Source organism: Orussus abietinus, unplaced genomic scaffold, assembly GCF_000612105.2.
Source record: "Orussus abietinus isolate OABI.00-Male unplaced genomic scaffold, Oabi_2.0 scaffold14, whole genome shotgun sequence".
Classification (NCBI taxonomy): Eukaryota; Metazoa; Arthropoda; class Insecta; order Hymenoptera; family Orussidae; genus Orussus; species Orussus abietinus.
The window spans coordinates 1,174,298-1,194,346 of NW_019395994.1; the positions used below are offsets into that span (position 1 = coordinate 1,174,298).

General features: G+C 35.0%; 5 protein-coding genes across 5 annotated transcripts; 2 read left to right on the plus strand and 3 right to left on the minus strand.

The window, feature by feature from the left end:
• Positions 1 to 20: 20 nt before the first annotated feature.
• Positions 21 to 8,390, minus strand: LOC105698242 (kinesin-like protein KIN-7O). Its single transcript, XM_012422302.1, has 11 exons — positions 8,038 to 8,390; positions 7,634 to 7,868; positions 7,292 to 7,526; positions 6,780 to 7,111; positions 6,572 to 6,689; positions 6,089 to 6,425; positions 5,006 to 6,012; positions 878 to 4,861; positions 624 to 794; positions 307 to 524; positions 21 to 180 (listed from the first exon to the last, which is right to left on the minus strand). Exons 1-10 carry the CDS (start codon positions 8,189 to 8,191, stop codon positions 363 to 365), a joined length of 6,735 nt encoding a protein of 2,244 aa, XP_012277725.1. The 5' UTR covers positions 8,192 to 8,390; the 3' UTR covers positions 21 to 180; positions 307 to 362.
• A 351-nt stretch (positions 8,391 to 8,741) lies between these two features.
• LOC105698244 (exportin-6-A) lies at positions 8,742 to 14,945 on the plus strand. The gene is made up of 16 exons (XM_012422303.2): positions 8,742 to 8,944; positions 9,437 to 9,640; positions 9,718 to 9,909; positions 9,987 to 10,146; positions 10,229 to 10,485; positions 10,555 to 10,718; positions 10,794 to 11,100; positions 11,177 to 11,269; positions 11,470 to 11,638; positions 11,722 to 11,857; positions 12,060 to 12,412; positions 12,556 to 12,883; positions 13,065 to 13,262; positions 13,374 to 13,652; positions 13,741 to 13,909; positions 14,080 to 14,945. The coding sequence occupies exons 1-16, from the start codon at positions 8,942 to 8,944 to the stop codon at positions 14,188 to 14,190; spliced, it is 3,123 nt and encodes a 1,040-aa protein (XP_012277726.1). The 5' UTR covers positions 8,742 to 8,941; the 3' UTR covers positions 14,191 to 14,945.
• Positions 14,946 to 15,030: 85 nt separating this feature from the next.
• LOC105698246 (putative aldehyde dehydrogenase family 7 member A1 homolog) lies at positions 15,031 to 18,124 on the plus strand. Its single transcript, XM_012422311.2, has 9 exons — positions 15,031 to 15,370; positions 15,501 to 15,717; positions 15,832 to 16,019; positions 16,080 to 16,279; positions 16,401 to 16,516; positions 16,603 to 16,731; positions 16,816 to 16,925; positions 17,013 to 17,273; positions 17,438 to 18,124. The coding sequence occupies exons 1-9, from the start codon at positions 15,215 to 15,217 to the stop codon at positions 17,648 to 17,650; spliced, it is 1,590 nt and encodes a 529-aa protein (XP_012277734.1). The 5' UTR covers positions 15,031 to 15,214; the 3' UTR covers positions 17,651 to 18,124.
• On the minus strand, positions 17,654 to 18,576 carry LOC105698249 (methyltransferase-like protein 5). Its single transcript, XM_012422315.1, has 2 exons — positions 18,212 to 18,576; positions 17,654 to 17,984 (listed from the first exon to the last, which is right to left on the minus strand). Exons 1-2 carry the CDS (start codon positions 18,549 to 18,551, stop codon positions 17,689 to 17,691), a joined length of 636 nt encoding a protein of 211 aa, XP_012277738.1. The 5' UTR covers positions 18,552 to 18,576; the 3' UTR covers positions 17,654 to 17,688.
• A 48-nt stretch (positions 18,577 to 18,624) lies between these two features.
• LOC105698251 (SOSS complex subunit C homolog) lies at positions 18,625 to 19,644 on the minus strand. The gene is made up of 3 exons (XM_023434085.1): positions 19,219 to 19,644; positions 19,018 to 19,142; positions 18,625 to 18,797 (listed from the first exon to the last, which is right to left on the minus strand). The coding sequence occupies exons 1-3, from the start codon at positions 19,244 to 19,246 to the stop codon at positions 18,642 to 18,644; spliced, it is 309 nt and encodes a 102-aa protein (XP_023289853.1). The 5' UTR covers positions 19,247 to 19,644; the 3' UTR covers positions 18,625 to 18,641.
• Between the last annotated feature and the right edge of the window lie 405 nt (positions 19,645 to 20,049).

Here is a 20,049-nt window from a genome sequence, read left to right on the forward strand (position 1 = left end):
CACCTATAACACCTGTGGTGTTGGTCGTAAAAAGTTAAAATTGCCTTCTTTTATTTACAAATACATACATTAATCTAACTAGATGGATGCATTAAATGATAAACATGAAATTAATCATTTAAATCTTCTGAGAAGTGATGTACCACCTGACATATTAATTGGCTCTTTCTTTTTACTAATCTGTAAGAAACACGAATAAAAAAAATTTTATTACACATGAAGTCCGAAAACATATAATTCTTGTGGCATTGAATTTGCTTAATAAAAAGATAACTGATAATAATAAGATAGTAAAGAATGCATTACCATTTAAAGTTTTCAATTAATTTGTGTAGTTTATTAATGGATGCATTGTGAGATATTTAGCTTCTCTTATCATCAGTCAGATGTACTGGTTTTGAAGGTTGCTGCTTCTCTAATTCTGAAATTCTTTTCTCATGCTCTTTAATTTGTCGACATCTCGAGCGACATAAATCTCTCAGTAATTCTTTCTCCTTAATTAATCGTTCTATTTTCAATTGTTCCTAAGAAAATAACAAAAGTTAGCTAATAAAAACTTGTGTTCAATAATACCTGCATCTGGTTGACATGGTAATTAAAGTTGAATGAAAACAAAAATATACTTTATATACTCCACTGTGCGTGTCACTAATGAACCCCTTGTATTCTGACATGGTCTGCGTAAATTGGTTGACTCCGTTAATTTTCTTTATTCTGCACCCTTTGCAATCTCTTACACTGGTTTCAACTATAGTTCGCTGTAGCTCCTTCACCAGTTTCTTCAATTCAACATTCTGTGAAACATACATAAGTATCTATTTATCAAGTTATAAAAGCTGAAACACTTTTCCACTAATATCATCTCCAATATTTTTACCTTATTTTGGAAAGTCAAGAGATCTTCCTCTAGGTTTTTGCATTTCTTCCGATAAGGGAAATTCTCGCTCTGAATCTTAATTTCCAATGTAGCTATTATTCCATTCTTCGATACTATTTCCAATTCTAGCTGGCGATTTTTATCCTTAAAAACAGAACACTCATGACACTGTTTTCTGTTGAAAACTTCTTCACCACTTTCCACATTTCTTGAACTACAGGCTTCCTTCTCTTTTAATTTGTTCTCCAACTCTGTAACTCGATTCCGCAAATCGGAGGCCTCCAACATTACCTTCTTAGTAGTCTCGATCTTAGCCAGTAGTTCCTGATTCTGTTTCTTATAATGTTCTAATTTTTTCTTATAGGAATTTGGACTTAGTGTATCAGGTGGAAACCTGGCTTTCAGATTTTCATTCTCGAACTTCAAGGAGTTAATTGTTCTTTCCAACTCCAATATAGGACCAAACCCAGATTCAGGAGAATACAACTTATCGGTCAATACAAGAATTTCATGGTTCAAATTATTTATGTGTTCCACCATTTCTTCCATTTCTTCATCTAGTTCTTTATTTTTCTTTCGAACTTCCTCCATTTCATTTTGGTATTTACATATTTCTTCTTCCTTCAGCTGCAGAACTCGTTTTGTTTCCGAGAGTTCGTCCGTAGCCTCCTGAGGTTTCTGCACAAGTTTGGGTCGAAGATTGACGGAATTCAAAGAATAGGACGTTTTGTAGGTCTCCAACTCCTTTGCCAATTTATCGTTCTCCTGACACAGAGTTTCATACTTTCCTTGCAACTCTTGATTAACTAAAGTCAATTCATTCCTTGACATCTGCAGCTCTTTGATCAGATTATTTGCTCCTTCCAGTTGCCGATTACAGTTCGCCACCTCATCCTGGAGGCTTTCCACGATCTCCTGTGATTTACTGTTTCTATTGCAAATTTTTCTTTTCAGCTTTTCGTTCTCCTTCTCCAACTCCTCACAAATGCCCTTGAACGACTCCAACTTACTCTTCTCTTGACATAGGGTCTCGTACTTTTCTCGCAACTCGCGATTGTTTAATGATGATTGATTCTTTGACTCCTGAAGTTGTTTGATCAGGTTATTGGCTCCCTCCAATTCTATATTAAGACTCATCTTCTCGTCCTGTAGATCTTCCACGATTTCATGTGATTTGTTGTTCCTATTCTCAACCTCTTTCTTCAGCTTTTCATTCTCCTTTTCCAACTTCTCACAAGTACCTTTCAGTGATTCCAACTCCGACTTAAGAGCTGAATCCACATTGGTCAGGTCGAGCATTTGTCGACGAAGACCTGCGACATTTCGTTCTTCAGCGACAAAGCGTTCTGTAATATTTTCAATCCTTTTCGAACTGTCGACCTCAAGCTTCCCCATTTTTCTCTTCAGGTCCTCCACAACCCGATTGCTGTGTGCCAATTGTTGCTTCAGGGTTTCGTTCCTTGAAGTGGCGATTTTCAATTCAACGGACAATTCATTGAGTTTGTCATCCTTCTCTTTGAAAATGTTGATGGTCTCTTCAATGTACCTGTCCTTCTGTTGGATCTCGCTAAACAGCTTATTATGTGTTTCTTTGAGCTGCTCCATTTCCACTTCCAAATTTTTCAGCCTTCGAACGTTACACGTTAATTCACGTCCACTTCGGGTGATAATGATAATCAGGTTTTCCTCCAGAGCTTTGAGAGTTTTGACATTATTCTCCAATTCCACGTTTCTGGACTTATAAGCTTCTACTAGCATACCGGTCAGCTCCATTAGTTTGTTTTCCTTGTCGATCTTCAACTGAGTCTCTACTTCCTTTTCTCGAATTCCGATGGACCCCGAAACGAGGTGTTGCTTTTCATTGGCTTTATCAACAGTTTCGTCATCTGGGCCTTTCTTTTCCGATTGCTTCTCGTGTACATTTTGTAGAGCACCAAGGTCCGACTTCAAGACCTCGACCTTCTCCTTCAGATATTGACTTTCCTGATGGCTCTCTCTTAGAACTCGGTTTAACTCATCCAACTCTTTGCAGAGCCAGCTATTTATATCCTCTTGCTGGAGAAGATCAATCTGCAGCCTCTCGACATTAACCTCCAGCTTTTTCGCCCAAACCGTGACTATTTTTTCGGAGTCCTGACTCTGGTGGGTTCGATCCTCCAGCTCCTTTCTTTTCATATCGAAACGTTCTTGAATTGTTTCAACGACTTCCTGCTCCTTCGACATTACTGCCCGATGGAAAACCCGAAGCTCCTCTACGATGAATTCTTTCACCTCGAATAATTCATTCCTAAGTCTGTCGCATTTTAATTGAAGCTCGATCCTTTCCTGAAGCAGTTTCCCTGAGTTTGCAATCTCTTCTTCGTTTCCACTATTTATGGACATCCTTTGCCGATCAGCTGCGTTTACGTCCTGCTTAGTTTCATTTACTTCTCTCGCCAAGACGCAATTATTTTCCTGCAATTCAGAGATACACTTTCGCAATTCGTCGATGAGATTTTTATTATCTTCTCTCTCGGCTTTCAGCTTTTCAATCTCGACCTCTAAGTTGAGCTTTTCCCTTGTTGTTTCGTTCTGGAGAACGTTCAATCTTTCAATCGCGCTGCTTAAATTGGTTATTTCACCTTCGAGCATCTCAACTTTCTCATTGTCAAGTTCTTTGTAAGTTTTTAGAGATTCAATCTCATTCAACATGTTTGCTCTTTCCATCGAGAGTTTTTGAAGCTCTTCTCCGGTGACAGCGTTGATTTTCTTCACTTCTTGTAATTCTTGCTCCAGCTTCTGCAAAGTCTCTTGGAGCTTTTCAATTCTGACTTGTCCCTTCAGAATTTCTGGAACTTTCGGATATAAAGACGTTTCATTGGCATCGTTTTGATGCGATATCTCGAGCTCTGCACAGTTTTCTTCGGGCGAATCGCTTTGTGTTTCATCATTCTCTTTCAATGCCTGCAATTGATTTCTCAAAGCCTCCAACTTTTCCTCCACCAAGGAGACATTCGATACTTCTAAAGAACTGGAATTCATCGTGGAATCATTAACACTAAAATCTTCAATGATTTTACTTTGCGACAAGTCAAACCGGTCGAGCTTTCGTTGTACATTATGCAGTTTTTTGTGCAAATTCTTGTTCTCGATTTTCAGCATTCTGCGGCTTTGCATGATTTCTTTGAGATGCTTGCACTGAGTGCAAGAACTGAGCTTTAGGGAACTCAGCTTTTCGTTCAACCGAGTTATATGATCGTTCCGTTCTCGCAGCATTTTAATTTCTAAAGTTAATGAGTCGACGTTATTCTCGGAAGCTGCTTTTGTGCTAGAATTTTGGGATGAACAGTCGTTCAATACCGAAAGGTGTAACGAATCTTTGAACGAGACGTTCTGTTGTACAGTTTCAACGTCGTTAATAAATAGTAGGGAGTTAGAGAGCTTGTCGTTCTCTTCGGAAAGCATCGCCATCTTTGTTTTGAGTTCTGTTGCCTCGGATTTTAAGATCATGTTCTCGATGGTCAGTCCTTTTACAAGGTTTTTTGAATGCTTTGGAGTGCGTGGATTCGTTAAAGAAACCTCTAATTTACTCTTGAGGAGATTGTGTGCTTCCCTCAGACTGTCGCACTCCTCGTTCGTCTTCATTAAATTACTTAGTAGCTCGTCGTTCTCCTGTTTCAGGCAGGACATCTTTTCCAGAAGTGACTCGACCTTTTCTTTGTACGTGCAGTCATGGCCGTAAAGCAAGGCTTTGCTCTCCTTCACTTTGTCGAGTTCTTCAATTTTGTCCATTAAATCGGAAGAGAGTTCAATGTTCTCTTCTGTTAATTGTGCCATTTTTCTTTCATATTCCTCAAGTTTTTTCTGTACCTCCTCATCAGTTACGGTTGGAGGGAAAGCGCGATAAGTTTCCAATTCGTCCTTACAAATTGTCAGATCATTTTCCAGATTCGCTTTTTCTTCAGTGGCTTTTAATACCCGGCTGTAAAGATCGTCGATCTGGCTCTAACAAAAATAAACGTTTTCATAAAATTAGTATTTCTATCTACTTTACATTTCTACAAAATTTTGACTTATAATTGGAAAGTGCTTTAATGTACTTATGAGGAAATGATAGTACAACAATTTCGATTCCAAAACAAACTTTACCTGAAGTTTGAGCTCGTCTTCATCTGCACGTTTCTTTTCAGCAGTAAGTTTGCTGAACAAGTCTTCATTTTCTGAAGTCAGCAAAAGAATTGTTTTTTCCAACTTTCCAATGTCCACTTTTAAACTTTGAATACATTTTTTGACGTACTCGGATTCCTGAATTTTTAGCCGAAGCTGTTCTCCCAGCTTGGCATTCTTATTCTCGAGAGTAGATTTACAAATAACCAGTTCGTTCAAATTATTTAGTAATTCTAGATGTTCATCGTCGGTAACTTTACTTAAAATTGTTTCGTTCACGGCTTTCAATGTTTTAATCTGCTTCGTCAGATCCTCGATCTTCTCGCTCTTAAACTGGATATCAAACGACTTTGTTAATTCGTCGCTTGTTAAAAATTCACTGGTTTGGATATCATTTTCAGTAAAAGTATCCGATGCATCCATTTTATCAAAATAAGAAATATTTGAGAATATACCGCTAGTGTTTTCATAATTTTTAATAGATTTATCTTCAATTGATATTAATGAACTTTCGCAAACAGTTTTCACGGCAAGGGGACTACTGCAATCGAAGTCACTGGATTTCGATATGACTAATGCCTTTGATTCTTTAAATGAATTAAGTTGCTGACTCAACATTCGTTTATCTTCTTCCAGAATGCGCATCGTGCCTTCCAGCTCATCTATTTTGTTTCGTAGGTCAGAAGTTTCATTCTCCATTAATGCCACTTGTTTCTTCAATTGACATTTCAACTCATCGTTTTCGGTCTGGAGGTTCTTTATCAAATTTTGCAAGTCGTTAATGTTGGAACATGACTCTTTTACTGTATCGAGAGGATGTTGTAATATTTCCTTTCCTTCGTTTAAAATATGTACTTTCTTTTCAAGTTCCTCTATTTCATTTTGCACTGGGACTTCTTCGAATATGATGCTAGTACACGAGGATCGGTTCCTTTCTCTTTCACTTTCAATTAATTCTAACTCAAAGTCTGCAAAAGCAGTTTGGAATCCTGAAATATAAATTTATTGTTACATGCAGGATTTAAAAATTGTTTGCAACTAAAAGTACGTAAGCATCTTACTGACTTTCTTTAAGAATATCTGTTACTGTGGATTGGATGATACTCTGACGCCTTTTAATTTCTTGCATCCTCTCAGCCTCATGTGATGATTCATCCTCAAAGAATTCTCCAACACTAGGTATCCTCGATGGTAATGGTAATGGAACTTTACTATCTGGACCACCCCAAGTACGACGTCGTTTGGTATTTGTTTTGAAGTCCTTTTCATTCTGTATACTATTTCCTGATACGATGCGTGATTTCAATAATTCAATGCGCTGTTCCAAAATTTGATTCATTTGATCTTTTTCTTGGAGTTTTGTCTCCATATGTTCAACTTTTGCTGATTTCTGTTTGGAAGCCTGTATAAAATATTCGTAACATAAATTATAAATACTAAATTTAAATATTCAATGATCAAAGGTTATACTTGTAACACAGGCGCACACACACACTTGCTATAAAACAAAACTAAAAAACGTATAACATAGAAGGGTCTTCCATTTACCTGCAGCTCTGCCATAAGTATTGCCATTTGTTTCTTAATACGTTTCAATAGGGCCGCATCTGACATGACTTCATTCAAATGAGGTTGATTTTTTACACTCTTGGCTCGTGAAGCAAATCTTAAAAAATATAACACATCAGCTTAAAAAATTTGTGATTTGCAATGTAACAAATAAATGTGATGCATCAAATAATAGATTAGTACATACGCTAACGTACAATGTGTTTCATCAAAAGCTGCCAGGGTTACGGTACATATTATTGCAGTCATAGCATTACCACCTAATGAGTTTTGCAGGATTCTAGTAAGCTTGCTATCTCTGAAATTGATATACTTTTGGCCTTCTTGTGAATCGCTTAATTGTTTAATAACTAAACTTAATGCAGAAAGTGACATGTTTATGTGTTTTCCTTCTTTAAATCTTTCACCTGTTGCTCCAGTTTGGCGGGCTCTTTCGGAGCCTGCCAGATCAACTAAATTCAATTGTGATACCTTAATCGCACAATTAGAATCAGCATTCATTTCTCGACTTTCAATTATCTAAAATATTATTAAATTTGCAAAATATTTTAAATTAGAAAAATACAGACAACTAAAATTTGAATAGTCAATATTTATACAATTAATGCAGCTACTTTTTAAGGATTAAGTAATTTTATTAAATTTGAGTAACCATATAATTTACTTTGTATGTTGATACATTTTAAATATTGTACTTACAATGCGAAATATACTGTGACTTCGACTACTTTTCTCATTCATATTTGTTACACCTATTCTCCTATTCTTATCACCTTGCTTCATATATTTTAAAACTTCCTTTTCAGTTTGTATAACTTCTTCCTTGCAATTCATGTATACTTGTCCATTTATATCTTCATGCAACTTTAGATCAATGCTATCCTTTATTAAAAGATCATTTATCTTTTCATTATAAATTTCTAGATAAGAAACTCTGCAACATTAAAAATAATCATACTATGTCCCATATAGTGTACACTTAATTTGTTGAAACTTAATTATAATATTAATTGATACTGAACACAGCAAAAGAAGACTAACCTTAATAGAAACTCACGCTCGCAGGAGTTTGAGATTAAGTGAAATATATGTTCAACGGCAAGGGGCAATATTCCTGGTTCTTGTTCTGTCCCCATCATTGTATATGTCTTACCTGAACTTGTTTGACCATATGCAAATATAGTTCCATTAAATCCATTTACTACGGCTTCGATAACTGGTTTTGCCACATTATTAAAAATGTCGATATTTGTGCTATCTGCATCAAATATATGATCTGCAAATAGTTTTAAATATTACTTTAATATGACTTAAAAAACCAAATTGATTACATAAATATGACGACAACAAAATTAAGTAGTTTATGCTCAACGTTGCACAAATTGTTTCAGCTTGAAAGTTTTTTATGATTGAAAGTAGAATAATTTGCTATACATAAAACGTACCGAAGTGAAAGCCTCCTTCTGCACGTCTTCTTAAATCGGAGTCAATTGGTAAAATAGTTTTATCCTGAACCATCCATTGTATTTTCAGATTCTCCTCTTTCTCACGTTTTATCAAAGGCCTTACTTTAATAGCTACCTGTATGCTATCAGACATTTTCGAAATTTTTCACAAAGTATGTTTCACAGCAAAGATGACCTCTCTGTTCACAGTTTGATACAAACTTCGAGGTATTTATTCCAAGTTCACAGTACTTCTATATCACCTTTAAGTATTATTCCATATTAACTTTCTTATTTCTTCACATAATTAACTGATATCCGTTTTTGTATTTATAGTCCGATAGATTTCAAAATTTTCAAAAACTTGTTTACATTTTAATAACCGCCACTGGTCTTTAGCCAGTGTTGCCACCGCATTAGATAAATAATGGGCCAAAGTCCCACTGAGGTCCGGTTCCACAACTCGAGTTAACAGGAGTTTAATTCGTTTACAGCAAGTTAAAATCGAGTGTAAACCAATAAATCCCGAATTTAGGAGTACGATGGAGACATTGTCAGTGGTACCAAATTGGCACTTAGAATTTAGTAACATCCTAGGGCTTTTAATGGCATTCTGAATCATAGATATAGAATATGTCGATGATAGGTTTTCTGAGGTATTATTTTGACATCTATGGTAAAGGATGGCGCAATCGGGTGTGTCCTTTTTCGGATGATATTTTAGTTTCAGTTTGAAATAGGTGGGGTAATTTCTGTCATAAATTAAAATTATTCGATACCGTCGGAGCTTTAACCGTATCTGCATTCATCGGTTATATCCTTAGGAGGTAGCGAAATTCTAACCTCGTTCTGCTTATTTATGCTCTCAAGTTGAAGCTGTCAACGAACTTAGTGAACATCCGTCATGGTGAGTGTTATTGTTTTTCAACGTTCACTATGTAATAGTTAAAAATGATTTCTTGGAAGATTATAATGTTACGCTGATTATCCCCGTAAAATTCATTTTAATTCATGGGGCTGCTGCATTTCTCTTGACATTTGAATGTTTAAGGCATATATTTTCGTTCTGAGATGAATATTGTTTACTAATAAATTCATTGTTTAATTCCTTCAATTACCTTTTTTTATCACTTGAATATTGTAATGGTACATGATTGTTACATCTTTTTGATTCCATTTTTATCTGTTTCTCATTAGCCCAGGTATTGAAGCGATTGCATAGAGTTTGATTCATCTTGTTCTATGTAAGAACCCCGGACAATTTAATCATTCCTTTTATGTAGTGAAATTTGAAAGAGGAATATTGAATTTGTGCTTTAAATATTATATTGTACATAATCAATTTTCGAATGCAATTATTTTTAGAATTTATTTTCAGTTTGTCAATTTTATTTCTTAGGATGACGACGTAGCTGCTCTTCAGAGGCTAGAGCACTTAATGACGGAGTTCTTTTCTCCAGAAACAACTAACGAACGAAAACGAACGATCGAACAAAGTTTACATGAGTTTACTGCACAGATTAATTCATGGAGGCCTTGCCTTCATTTTTTGTCTTCAACAAATAATCACTATGTCAGCATGTTCGCTCTGTCAACATTAGAGGTTAGTGTTTAACTTAATTACAACCGTCATTAAAATGAATAATAAAACATTTTTATGCAAGATTATTATTATTTTAGACTACAATTGGAAGGCGATGGCTTGTTTTACCATGGGAGGACAGAGCACTCATAAGATCTACGTTATATACATTGTCTTTAGAGCGTGGAGTTGTCCCTTTTGTTCGAAACAAAGTGGTTAAACTAGTAGTTGACATTGCCAGGCATGATTGGCCACACTTTTATCCAGATTTCTTTTTTAATATATTGCAGGTAGATTATTATATCTTATTATGGCATTCATTTATCATTGTATTTATTTTAATATTGAATATATATTTGGTGAATAGTTACTGGATCATAAGCCCACACGTTTATTGGGTTTGGTATACTTAAGGACAGCATCAGAGGAGTTAGCGACACCGAGAGAAGACCTGCCTATTCAAAGGAAGACAGAGCTGTTCAGGCTTCTAAGTGCTCAAGTTCCTCGAACTCTTGATACACTTACAGGTATGTTATTAATGTTAATATATTTCAATAATATAGAAAAGTTTTATTAAATTTGTTTTTTTAAATAAATTACTTTATTTAGGTCTTCTTATTGAATCAACGAAGCTACAAAGCCGCTCAGGAACTGTAACGCCTCCACCTTCTCCTACCAGTGGTCAGAATGTATATCCTATACGTGCAGTTTTGGATGTTGAAGGACTAGCTACTGGAAGCAGTGAAGTGTGTATAGCTACTCTTGAAGTTCTAGCTCATTTATTTAGTTGGATTGCATTGTCTGACCATATATCTCCCAACTTATTGGATGCCATTTTCGCTTGTGCCAAGTATCACGAATCTATGGTAAATATATATATGCTCAAAATAAAATGCATTAATATTGCTATTCATTAAACTAAAATGTATGAACAGAATGGACGACAGTTAGACATAGCAGTTCAAGCAGTGACAACAATTAATGAGTTACTTTATCGACCATGCTCGCCCAGTGTTACTGAACGATTACTGTTGCAAATCTTCCAAAATGGTATTACACTATTTCAATGTATGGAGCGTTTAGATGCAATTGATGAAAGGTATTATCAAAATGTTAAATTTAATTTTGTTTTGCCATATGCAAATGATTCATAAATAAAATATTACTTTTTCAGCTATATGGAGAAAACAACTGAATTTTTACAGTTATTTGTGACAAATCATTTAAAGCGGATAGAATTATGTCCAAAGTTTCCTGTAAATACATTGTTAGAAGTATTATGCCATCATACGTTCCAACAATGTTCTACAGTGAATGGTTATTTGCGTTGTTTGGAAGTGTGGGCTGTATTGTTAGAGAGCTCTCAATCTCGTGATGCTACTGTGGCATTGGTTCTTGCTGAACGAGTTCTACAAAAAATCAGTTTTAAACTTGATGCTCAGACTTTAAAAGATCTCGATACAGAGACTCTTGATGAAAACGTAACATGCAATCTATATCGTTTGTCTTTCTCTTTTTTTCCATTACTTAATTACTATCTTTAACCATTATTTGTAGGAGGAGACTGAATGGCAACATTTTCTGCGGTGTAATGTGGAATGTTTAGCAAAAGTTGCTGACATATCACCAGTACCAATATTTACTTTGCTGGTAAGAGGTTAACAGTGCTAGTATGTAATCATTTATTGAAATTTGTAATGTGTCGTTTGTTTATATTACTTCAGAACATAGTTTATTACTGTATAACTAGGTTTTCGCTGTATAAGGATTGTAATTTTAATGAGAGTAGTTTCTTTTAAATTTTAAATATGATGTTCTTTTAAAATTAAATATTTAATCGACTGTTGCAGTACCGATCATGGAGAGAAGGGTTAACAATCTATGTAGAATTAGGTTCTGCAGTGGCTAGTGGTAGTGTTATATTATTGAATGACGTCGAGGCTTCTAATGTGCATGCTCACCTGCGGGATCTAGCATCAACAACTCAGGGTCTTGCACGATTATGCACACTCTTTACCGGTGGGTTTTATTTTTATAAAATTGTCGGAGTAATAATTGAATGCTGTTATTCAATGAAAGTATTATTTTCTTGAATTTTGCAGACGAGACAGGTACGGATCATTTAATGGTTGAAGAACTGGTCATGCAAACCTTAGATGCTTGTATTTTTGCCAGAGATAATCAGCTCTATAAAGCTGCAATACAGCCCTCTGTGATTGTCCTGGATCTCATTGAAGTGTAAGATAAATTTTTATTTTTTGTCACTCTAACCATTGTCACATTGTTTAGTTACAATATACATTTTAATAACATTAATAAGAGTAACACGATTAATCAGAAATAAATACATAATAATTATGAGATCGTTTAATCACTTTAATTAAGATAAATAATTAAATTATTTTGAAGTTCTAATGTATTTTATTATTTTTGTTTTCAGACATTCCCAACTGCTAGCGTCATTACAAGCATGGTGTCACTGGATAGCGAAGCGACCAGAAATCACGAGAGATGTATTATGTCTACGATGTGTACGTTGTTGCATCTGGGCATTATCATATGCAACATCTTGCGATGTTCCAGGAAATCTAATCCACTCAGCGGCTCACCTCCTGCAGAGTGTGACTGCAATACTTAAGCCCAATTTATGGGACCGGCCAACATTTAGAGATTTACTATGCATAGGCAATCACTCATACCTCAAACCGGATACAGCAAAGGTTCTGCGAAGAGCGTTAACAAATGGAATAGTTCTTCCTCATTTAGATGCTGTAACCCGACAAAGACTTATGGGTAAATGATCCTATAATTTTTCTTGACGTGACACCATTCTTTAGTTAAAAATATTAGTTCTTTGTGTACTCCAATTCAAATATACATTAAAAACCAGGCAAATGAAAATCAACAATTGTAGACACTCTAATTCGATAAATTAGGTACCATGGTAGCAGCTCTTGCCGAACCTTTGGGTCCTCAAGGTCATGCAGTACCTTCCGAGGCAGCAATCATAGCTGCATTAGTTCCTCTGAAACAATTGCTCGAGGATTGTTGTCCACCTTCAACAGCCATCAAAAAGTTGCTGCATTCTTGTCTGGAGGGCACAATAAATCGAACTCTTGAGCTGCTGCCTCATTTTGTTCGATGTCAGGGTACCTGTGAATCTCTACTTACTTTCCTACATGCAACATTCCTAGTTTTGCAGGAACAATTGGGTCCAGAATTTACCCAAAATGCTGTACAAGGAATACTACACATTTACACACGGTACGACTTTTCATCTTTATTTATTCTTGTATGTAAATTGCATTCATGATGTGTACAGGAAACTCAAACCAATTGATTCTTTAAATTACATTCTCCGACAATCCCAGATTTTAGCCTGAAACAGTTGGTCAGTTTATGACTGGTGATTTTAATCATTTTTTTTGTTCCTTTCCCCTTATAGAGAAAACATTTCAGCAGGGCCAGCGCTGGATCAATTTCTGGAAATATTGATACTAGTAGTATCTGCCCCAAGCAACGCATTCAAGGCGTTCGTACCCTCTGTAATCGGTCTCTGCTTAGGACGTATCTGGCCCTTGCTTTCTAATGATCTCAGTGCACATCCAGATACCACTCTCGTTCTTTTACGACTTTTTCATAGGTAATCCGTAATAATTTTCTTTGTTTTTTCTCACTAAGCAACGAAATCTACTTGCATTATATTAAAGTAAGGTTATATTATGAATAACTATTGAAAAAAAAATGATTATAGTATATTGATGCATCGGTGGCAATACTTTTACAATGCTTCGGTGTTGCGAACGTTTGGTCATCCTGACAGCGATGAGCCTGTTGCACATAAGGAGGAAATCGTTGCCATCATTGAGGCTTTTGGGCAAGCTCTTTTACAACCAGACGTTAACATATTTCGACAGAGTCTTTTAAGTCTGGAACACTTAAACTCGAGATGGCGTCTTTATCAAAGATCCATATTTAACAATGACTTCTTGGAGAGATTCCTGATGGCTCTATTTACAGTTCTATTTCAACGGTACTTGAAAGGAATTATTAAATGACTCTTAGCTTGAATTCATACATTTTTAAACAATTTTATATCTATTAATATTTATGATTTTCAGATCTCATAATTTATTAGCCGATGAAATAGCGACCGCAGTGCACAGTCTGGTCACCGTAAAACCTGTAAACTGGTTCTATGGATATTTCCTACCAAAGTTCATAGCCAGTTGTGAAGGTCTTGATGATGTACAGAAGAACTCGCTATTAAATAATTTCGAAAAAGCAACCGTAAGCTCAAGATTACATTTATTTTGTAGAAACATTTTGGTGAAATTTATAATTAAAATATAGTAGCTCTTTTACGAATCTTTTTCATATATTTTTTTAATGCCTTATTGAGAAGTCCGTATATGTTTACAGATTTCCGAAAGTAAATAATAAATACCTCTTATTTTCAGGATCAACCAACGTTGACAAGATCTGTTTTGCGATTGGTTTCCGACTTAAGGTGTTATCAGCTCTGCCGACCGGACTTAACGACTCACTTTCGGGGCTGTAAAATCGAATAATACGCGCCATGCCGAGTATTTTAAAAAATATGAAAGTACTTCTCCGTTAAGTCGTCAATTATTCCGATGAATAGAGTGCATATGCGTCCGCGGAAGATAATACGTGAACAGGAGCATTTACAGTAATTATCGTTCACGGTACAACATTGTATGTGAATCACTGCCGTACGTTTCATACGATTTTATTATGAAATTTTATTGTTATTAATCAAACTTGTCTTTTGATACAAATTACTCAGTTTTCATTCAGAACTGTTAACGTTCTATCACCCATCATTTGCATTGTAAATACCATAAATTTAATCAACGTATTCATTATATGTATAAACGTATACAGTAGGTACATTGTTCATCTTCAAATCTTTTTACGTTTTTCATCTAAAGATGAATATATAATAAGAGTAACTTGTAACAGTGTACAGATTCTTTAACCACGAGTATCGGATGAAAAATATTAAAGATCAAAATGTCTTTAATGAAAATGTTATTCACTTAATAATGATTTTCCGAATCTTGTAATACTATGTAAAGTGCAATAATGACTTATAAGCGTTTATGAAAATAAGCACTTATATATTAAGAAACGCGGTAGTGTCCAGTAGCGTCTCAGCAAGTTCATGACCGCTACCGCTCCCTTTTACTCGATATTTTCAACTACAATAGTGTTTTAATTCAATTCGACATCGTGAATTATTATAACATATATAAATCCTAACGAGGTGATGTATTTAAATATATACAAATTTCATTTGAAATCAAAAGGTATTTTGGGGGAAAATTAATTTACATTATTTTAACAAATAAATGTTTGTACACTCTATGCAAGACAGTGATCTACGACAAACCTTGTAAACTTGCTTCGTATTTACCTACGTGCAACGAAAGTTTCAGACTGCGCTATCGAGGATCCTTTTTGAATCAACAATGTTTTCAAAGATAAGGATGTAGCGATAACCCTCCGATCCCGAGTCTCTTCTCCCGGGTTTAACTTCTCAGAGTCAGTTGGCTGGTAACTGAGATAACAATGTCCCGCTTGTTATTAAAGAGTGTTTCACAAATTCCAGAGGTGCAAATCACCAGGAACCTGGTCACCAATTCTAAATATGGATTTCTAAAACAGCTTGGACTGAACGTTGAAAATCCTGGATTATTTGATGGGATATGGGGAGGCTCAGGAAAAGTAAGAACGTCTTAAACAACAGCAGAATTCTTGTTGACAATAATTTTTACATGAAAATTATATTGTCGATTGGGTTTATATCATTTTTGTGGGATGAATATAAACGAAACTTATCATTTTTATTTTTCAGATTGTAGAATCTATTTCACCAGCTACGGGAAAAGTAATAGCAAAGGTGAGAGAAACTACACCACAGGAAGCCAGTAATGCAGTAACGGAGGCACGTAAAGCTTGGCCACAATGGGCATCGTTACCAATGCCTGCAAGAGGAGAAATTGTTCGACAGATAGGAGATGAGCTGAGAAAAAATTTAAAACCTCTCGGTCAACTGGTTTCTCTTGAGATGGGTGAATTATATTTTAATACAATTTGAAAGCATGCAAGAAGTGATATTGTTTAGACATTTTTAGTTTAGAAGTATATAAAATATAACACAGGTGTAATGGCCCATATTTTTCTAGGAAAGATATTACCAGAAGGCATCGGAGAAGTTCAGGAATTCATCGACATATGTGATTACGCTGTTGGATTGTCAAGAATGCTGCCAGGATATATTTTTCCTTCTGAAAGGAAAGACCATGTTCTTATAGAAAAGTGGAATCCTTTGGGCGTAATTGGTGTTATTTCAGCTTTCAATTTCCCGATAGCAGTAAGCATCAATTATTTATAATTAGTTTACGTGTGTTATTAACGGATATTTATTATGTAGGTATATGGCTGGAATACCGCGGTAGCAATGGTATGTGGAAATGCAATTGTTTGGAAAGGTGCACCCAGTACACCATTGGTTTCCATTGCAACAACGAAAATCGTTGCTAGTGTATTAGAACGCAATGGTATTCCTGGATCGATAGCTTCATTGGTTTGTGGCAGTGAAAGTGTCGGAGAAACTTTAGTTAATGATAAACGGTAATTCAGATATTTATACTAGTTTGATAGTTATGAATCTCTTAGATTTTTAAATACGTAAAACTGCATTGGAATGCTTTCCGAAGGAATTTAAGTTAATATTTCTTTATATTTGTTTCAGTGTTCCACTTATTTCCTTCACTGGAAGTACGAAAGTCGGGAAGCAAGTTGCTTTAAAAGTTCAAAATAGGTTTGGCAAAGTTTTACTAGAGCTTGGTGGGAATAATGCTATAATTGGTAAATATAATATTAATGTTATCTATTTTTTGAACTTTGAAGCTATTTATTTTTTGTACTTAATACTGAATCATTATTGTTTCCAGTTGCACAGGACTCAAACCTTGAAATGGCTGTTAGGGGTGCAGTATTCTCTTGTATCGGTACAGCTGGACAGAGGTGCACAACAACCAGGAGATTAATACTTCATAGCAAAATTAAAAATGAATTTTTAGGTATTGTTGAAATGGAATTAATAGAACGATTGTTTTCATGTAATGATACTGCAAAAATAATATTGTTTCTGTTAAAATTCACAGGAAGACTTCGGACTGCTTATGAGAGTATCCTAGGAAGGATCGGTGATCCTCTAGACGATGCAACTCTTTATGGTCCATTACACAATCAAAAAGCTGTACACGCATATAAAGTACTCTTTTGACTATATATTGTCTAGAATCTTTGGTTATAAATTATTATTATTTGGTTACATGTAGTTTTACTATATATTTCATAGGAAACAGTGAAGAAAGCTATGGAAAGTGGAGGTAAAATAGAGTTTGGTGGAAAACAGGTGGAACGACCTGGTTACTTTGTAGAACCGACAATAATTTCTGGTTTGGCAATCAGTGATGAAGTAGTACAAAATGAGACATTTGCCCCAATTGTTTATGTCTTTGAAGCAAAGTCTCTCGAGGAGGCTATTGCTCTTAACAACAATGTTGAACAGGGATTAAGCAGTTCACTTTTCACTCAGAATGTAGCAAATATATTCCAGGTATAGTAATTACGCATTTAAATGTATAGTAGCATTAGATATCCTTAAGAAAAATCTAATTATTCTGATTTTTGACATTTCATATTGTTGTGACATTTAAGTTTTGTATTTATATTACTGTTTACGATTACGGGATATCAATTTGATTCTTCAAATGTTTTTAGTGGATTGGACCACATGGTTCAGATTGTGGAATAGTAAATGTAAACATTGGTACCAGTGGAGCAGAAATAGGTGGTGCCTTTGGTGGAGAAAAAGCTACCGGAGGAGGTCGGGAAAGTGGCAGTGATGCTTGGAAACAGTATATGCGACGTGCGACTGTAACCATTAATCATGGAAGTGAACTGCCTCTAGCACAGGGTATCAAATTCGAATGAACATGAAAAAGAAACTTGCGATAAAGTTCAGATGGACTTTAAGGATTTATTTCAAACCTTATAAAGTCAACCTGAATGTCAACACTGGATTTCTTGTGAAACTTGTAAGCTTGCGGTAGGTCATATCGTAGTTCAGCTATGACATTCCCTTTCGCACCAAGATCCATAGCTCGTTTAAGAACGTATCGACGAGTGCTAGTCTTATGGAGTGAATACACAGCATTGTTGGCGAGCTTACAGGCAATTTCCAGAAATCTCATGTCGACGCCAGCATTGTGTTTTGTTCCAAATGGTGGATTCATTACCACTGTGTCAAAGTATTTTTCAAATTTGCCTGAAATTTTGATAATTGTTTTGTATTATGCTGTATCATAACAACAACATGTAACATTATACACTGATTTGAATTATATAAAACTTATAAAGAAAATAATTTGTTCGTTATTGTAAAATAAAGAACTTAAATAAGAGCTATTCATCTGAATTTTCTCCCTCTTTTTACAAGAAACAGAAAATGTGTATTTTAGAACTTATAAATTCATGAATTATTAACAATTTTACCTGGTAGGTAAGTAAGTACATCACATTGGACTGCTTCTGTATTCATATCAATTTCATTAGAATTTCTAATGAGGATTTCAAGAGCATCTGGATCTATTTCAAAGCTTAGAACATGGCTGGCACCAAGCATTTGAGAACCTAGTGAGAGAACACCACATCCAGCTCCGAGATCAGCCACAGTTTTATTCTCTATGTCAGCATACTGAAACTGTGCTGCATATAAAATCTGTGCTCCAATATGAGCACTTGTTGGGTATTGCTCTAACAATATCTTAGGTTTCTCAAATGCATCTAATTGCTGAAGATACTGTTCTAATTCTCGTAGACGTAGACGAGCCATTCTTAATTTTTTCCCAACACACTATTCTTACATATTGCAAACTCTATCAGTTTACCTATTTCTTGGCATTTATTCTCTTTTAATGAAAGATCACTTGGCGTCAAACCGAGGAAGTACCGGTAAAATTAGATTGCCAAAAGATGAGTCCTGAGTAACAAAATATCCAGCCGAAGCAGCATGAGCATTATGAAGAGCTGCACGTTGAGATGCACTCATTGTTACGCCATCGGTAGCTGGAGCTGTAGGCTAGTGAAATAATTAATTTAGTAATAAATGAAACGTATTATGACTTATAATTCTTATGTACGATTTTAATAATTTTTTAATTAAATAGTTAATTATGTTCTGTTTCTTTTTAAAATGACCACATAAAGAATTTTCTTTTACCAACAGTTTAACTTAATTGTAAATAATGTATTTCAATTCATGTGCTAATACTATTAAATTATATGACAATGAATATTACCAAACCAGAAGCGGAACTAGCAGGAGGAACGGCCAATGGTGTCCCCAGTGATGGTGCCACTCCTTGCTTCAAAAGTAATTGCTTCTTTAACTGTAATTCTTCCAAGATTTTCCTATTTTGCAGTTCTACAATACACCGAAAATATTTGTACATAACCTCTCACGAACATTTTGTATAACAGCATAATAAGACATCAGGTACCTCTAGAATTGGGTTGTGGAAAAGCCATGAATTAAATTGTAATTTGTTTTCAGACCATAAAAATCGTTTCTGTTCTTCGAAAACACTCAACACCATTCAACACTTCATCAAAATAGGTTAGGTCTAATCAAGTCGTATTCAACAGGTGACGTCAAGAGACGTTAAAAGCAGAGATGTTAAAAGAGAAAAGAAAAATAAACACAATGTATATACTAGACAAGTTATCTCAAAATCCTAAAGAAAATAAACTTATGTTGCTTTAAAAGCAGCAATTAAAATAAAAAGCACCTTGTAACGTTTCCACGAAATAAAATACAAAGGGTCAACAGATTAACTTTCTTGATCTTGAAAATGACAGTTTAATGAGGCGCTTTTCTTCTTATTTATAGTGATTCTGTACATAACTGCTTGTACAAAATACTTGTAATTTCTATTTACCTTACATATTATGTGTAAAAAATCTTAAACATGCGTGTATGCATGTATACATGCGCGATCTTATAGAAGAGAAAGGACATGTGTCAATTAAATTGTTATGAATTGAATAGGTACTAATTACGTTCCTTTTAAATCATTGCGCTTAAAATACGCTCTTTGGAGCGTATAGTGGCAACGTGGATGATTATTACCAGATATTACGCGGAGGGTCAATCAGGGTCAACTGGATAAAGGCTCGAGATCGTTTTATGAAACTGTATGAAATGGTTACAAAACAATTTATTTCTGGACAATCATTTATTTTGAAACGGCGTCCAATATGACATAATATGTTATAAAATAAGGGTGTAGTATCTAGAAACACTTATAATACACATTTTACAGTGTCATCAA

What these genes read in the sequence shown, in the direction of transcription:
- LOC105698242 (XM_012422302.1), bottom strand. Translation starts at nt 8,191, where the DNA reads ATGTCTGATAGCATACAGGTAGCTATTAAAGTAAGGCCTTTGATAAAA. An exon ending in GAGCGTGAGTTTCTATTAAG is followed by an intron (nt 7,527 to 7,633) that starts GTTAGTCTTCTT and finishes TTAATGTTGCAG; the next exon opens with AGTTTCTTATCTAGAAATTT. An exon ending in AAGACGAGCTCAAACTTCAG is followed by an intron (nt 4,862 to 5,005) that starts GTAAAGTTTGTT and finishes TATTTTTGTTAG; the next exon opens with AGCCAGATCGACGATCTTTA.
- LOC105698244 (XM_012422303.2), top strand. An exon ending in TACCAATATTTACTTTGCTG is followed by an intron (nt 11,270 to 11,469) that starts GTAAGAGGTTAA and finishes CGACTGTTGCAG; the next exon opens with TACCGATCATGGAGAGAAGG. An exon ending in CTTTTACGACTTTTTCATAG is followed by an intron (nt 13,263 to 13,373) that starts GTAATCCGTAAT and finishes AAATGATTATAG; the next exon opens with TATATTGATGCATCGGTGGC.
- LOC105698246 (XM_012422311.2), top strand. Translation starts at nt 15,215, where the DNA reads ATGTCCCGCTTGTTATTAAAGAGTGTTTCACAAATTCCAGAGGTGCAA. An exon ending in AATTAAAAATGAATTTTTAG is followed by an intron (nt 16,732 to 16,815) that starts GTATTGTTGAAA and finishes TAAAATTCACAG; the next exon opens with GAAGACTTCGGACTGCTTAT. An exon ending in ATGTAGCAAATATATTCCAG is followed by an intron (nt 17,274 to 17,437) that starts GTATAGTAATTA and finishes AAATGTTTTTAG; the next exon opens with TGGATTGGACCACATGGTTC.
- LOC105698249 (XM_012422315.1), bottom strand. Translation starts at nt 18,551, where the DNA reads ATGGCTCGTCTACGTCTACGAGAATTAGAACAGTATCTTCAGCAATTA. An exon ending in TGTACTTACTTACCTACCAG is followed by an intron (nt 17,985 to 18,211) that starts GTAAAATTGTTA and finishes TCAAAATTTCAG; the next exon opens with GCAAATTTGAAAAATACTTT.
- LOC105698251 (XM_023434085.1), bottom strand. Translation starts at nt 19,246, where the DNA reads ATGGCTTTTCCACAACCCAATTCTAGAG. An exon ending in TCCACAACCCAATTCTAGAG is followed by an intron (nt 19,143 to 19,218) that starts GTACCTGATGTC and finishes GGTGTATTGTAG; the next exon opens with AACTGCAAAATAGGAAAATC. An exon ending in CTAGTTCCGCTTCTGGTTTG is followed by an intron (nt 18,798 to 19,017) that starts GTAATATTCATT and finishes TTATTTCACTAG; the next exon opens with CCTACAGCTCCAGCTACCGA.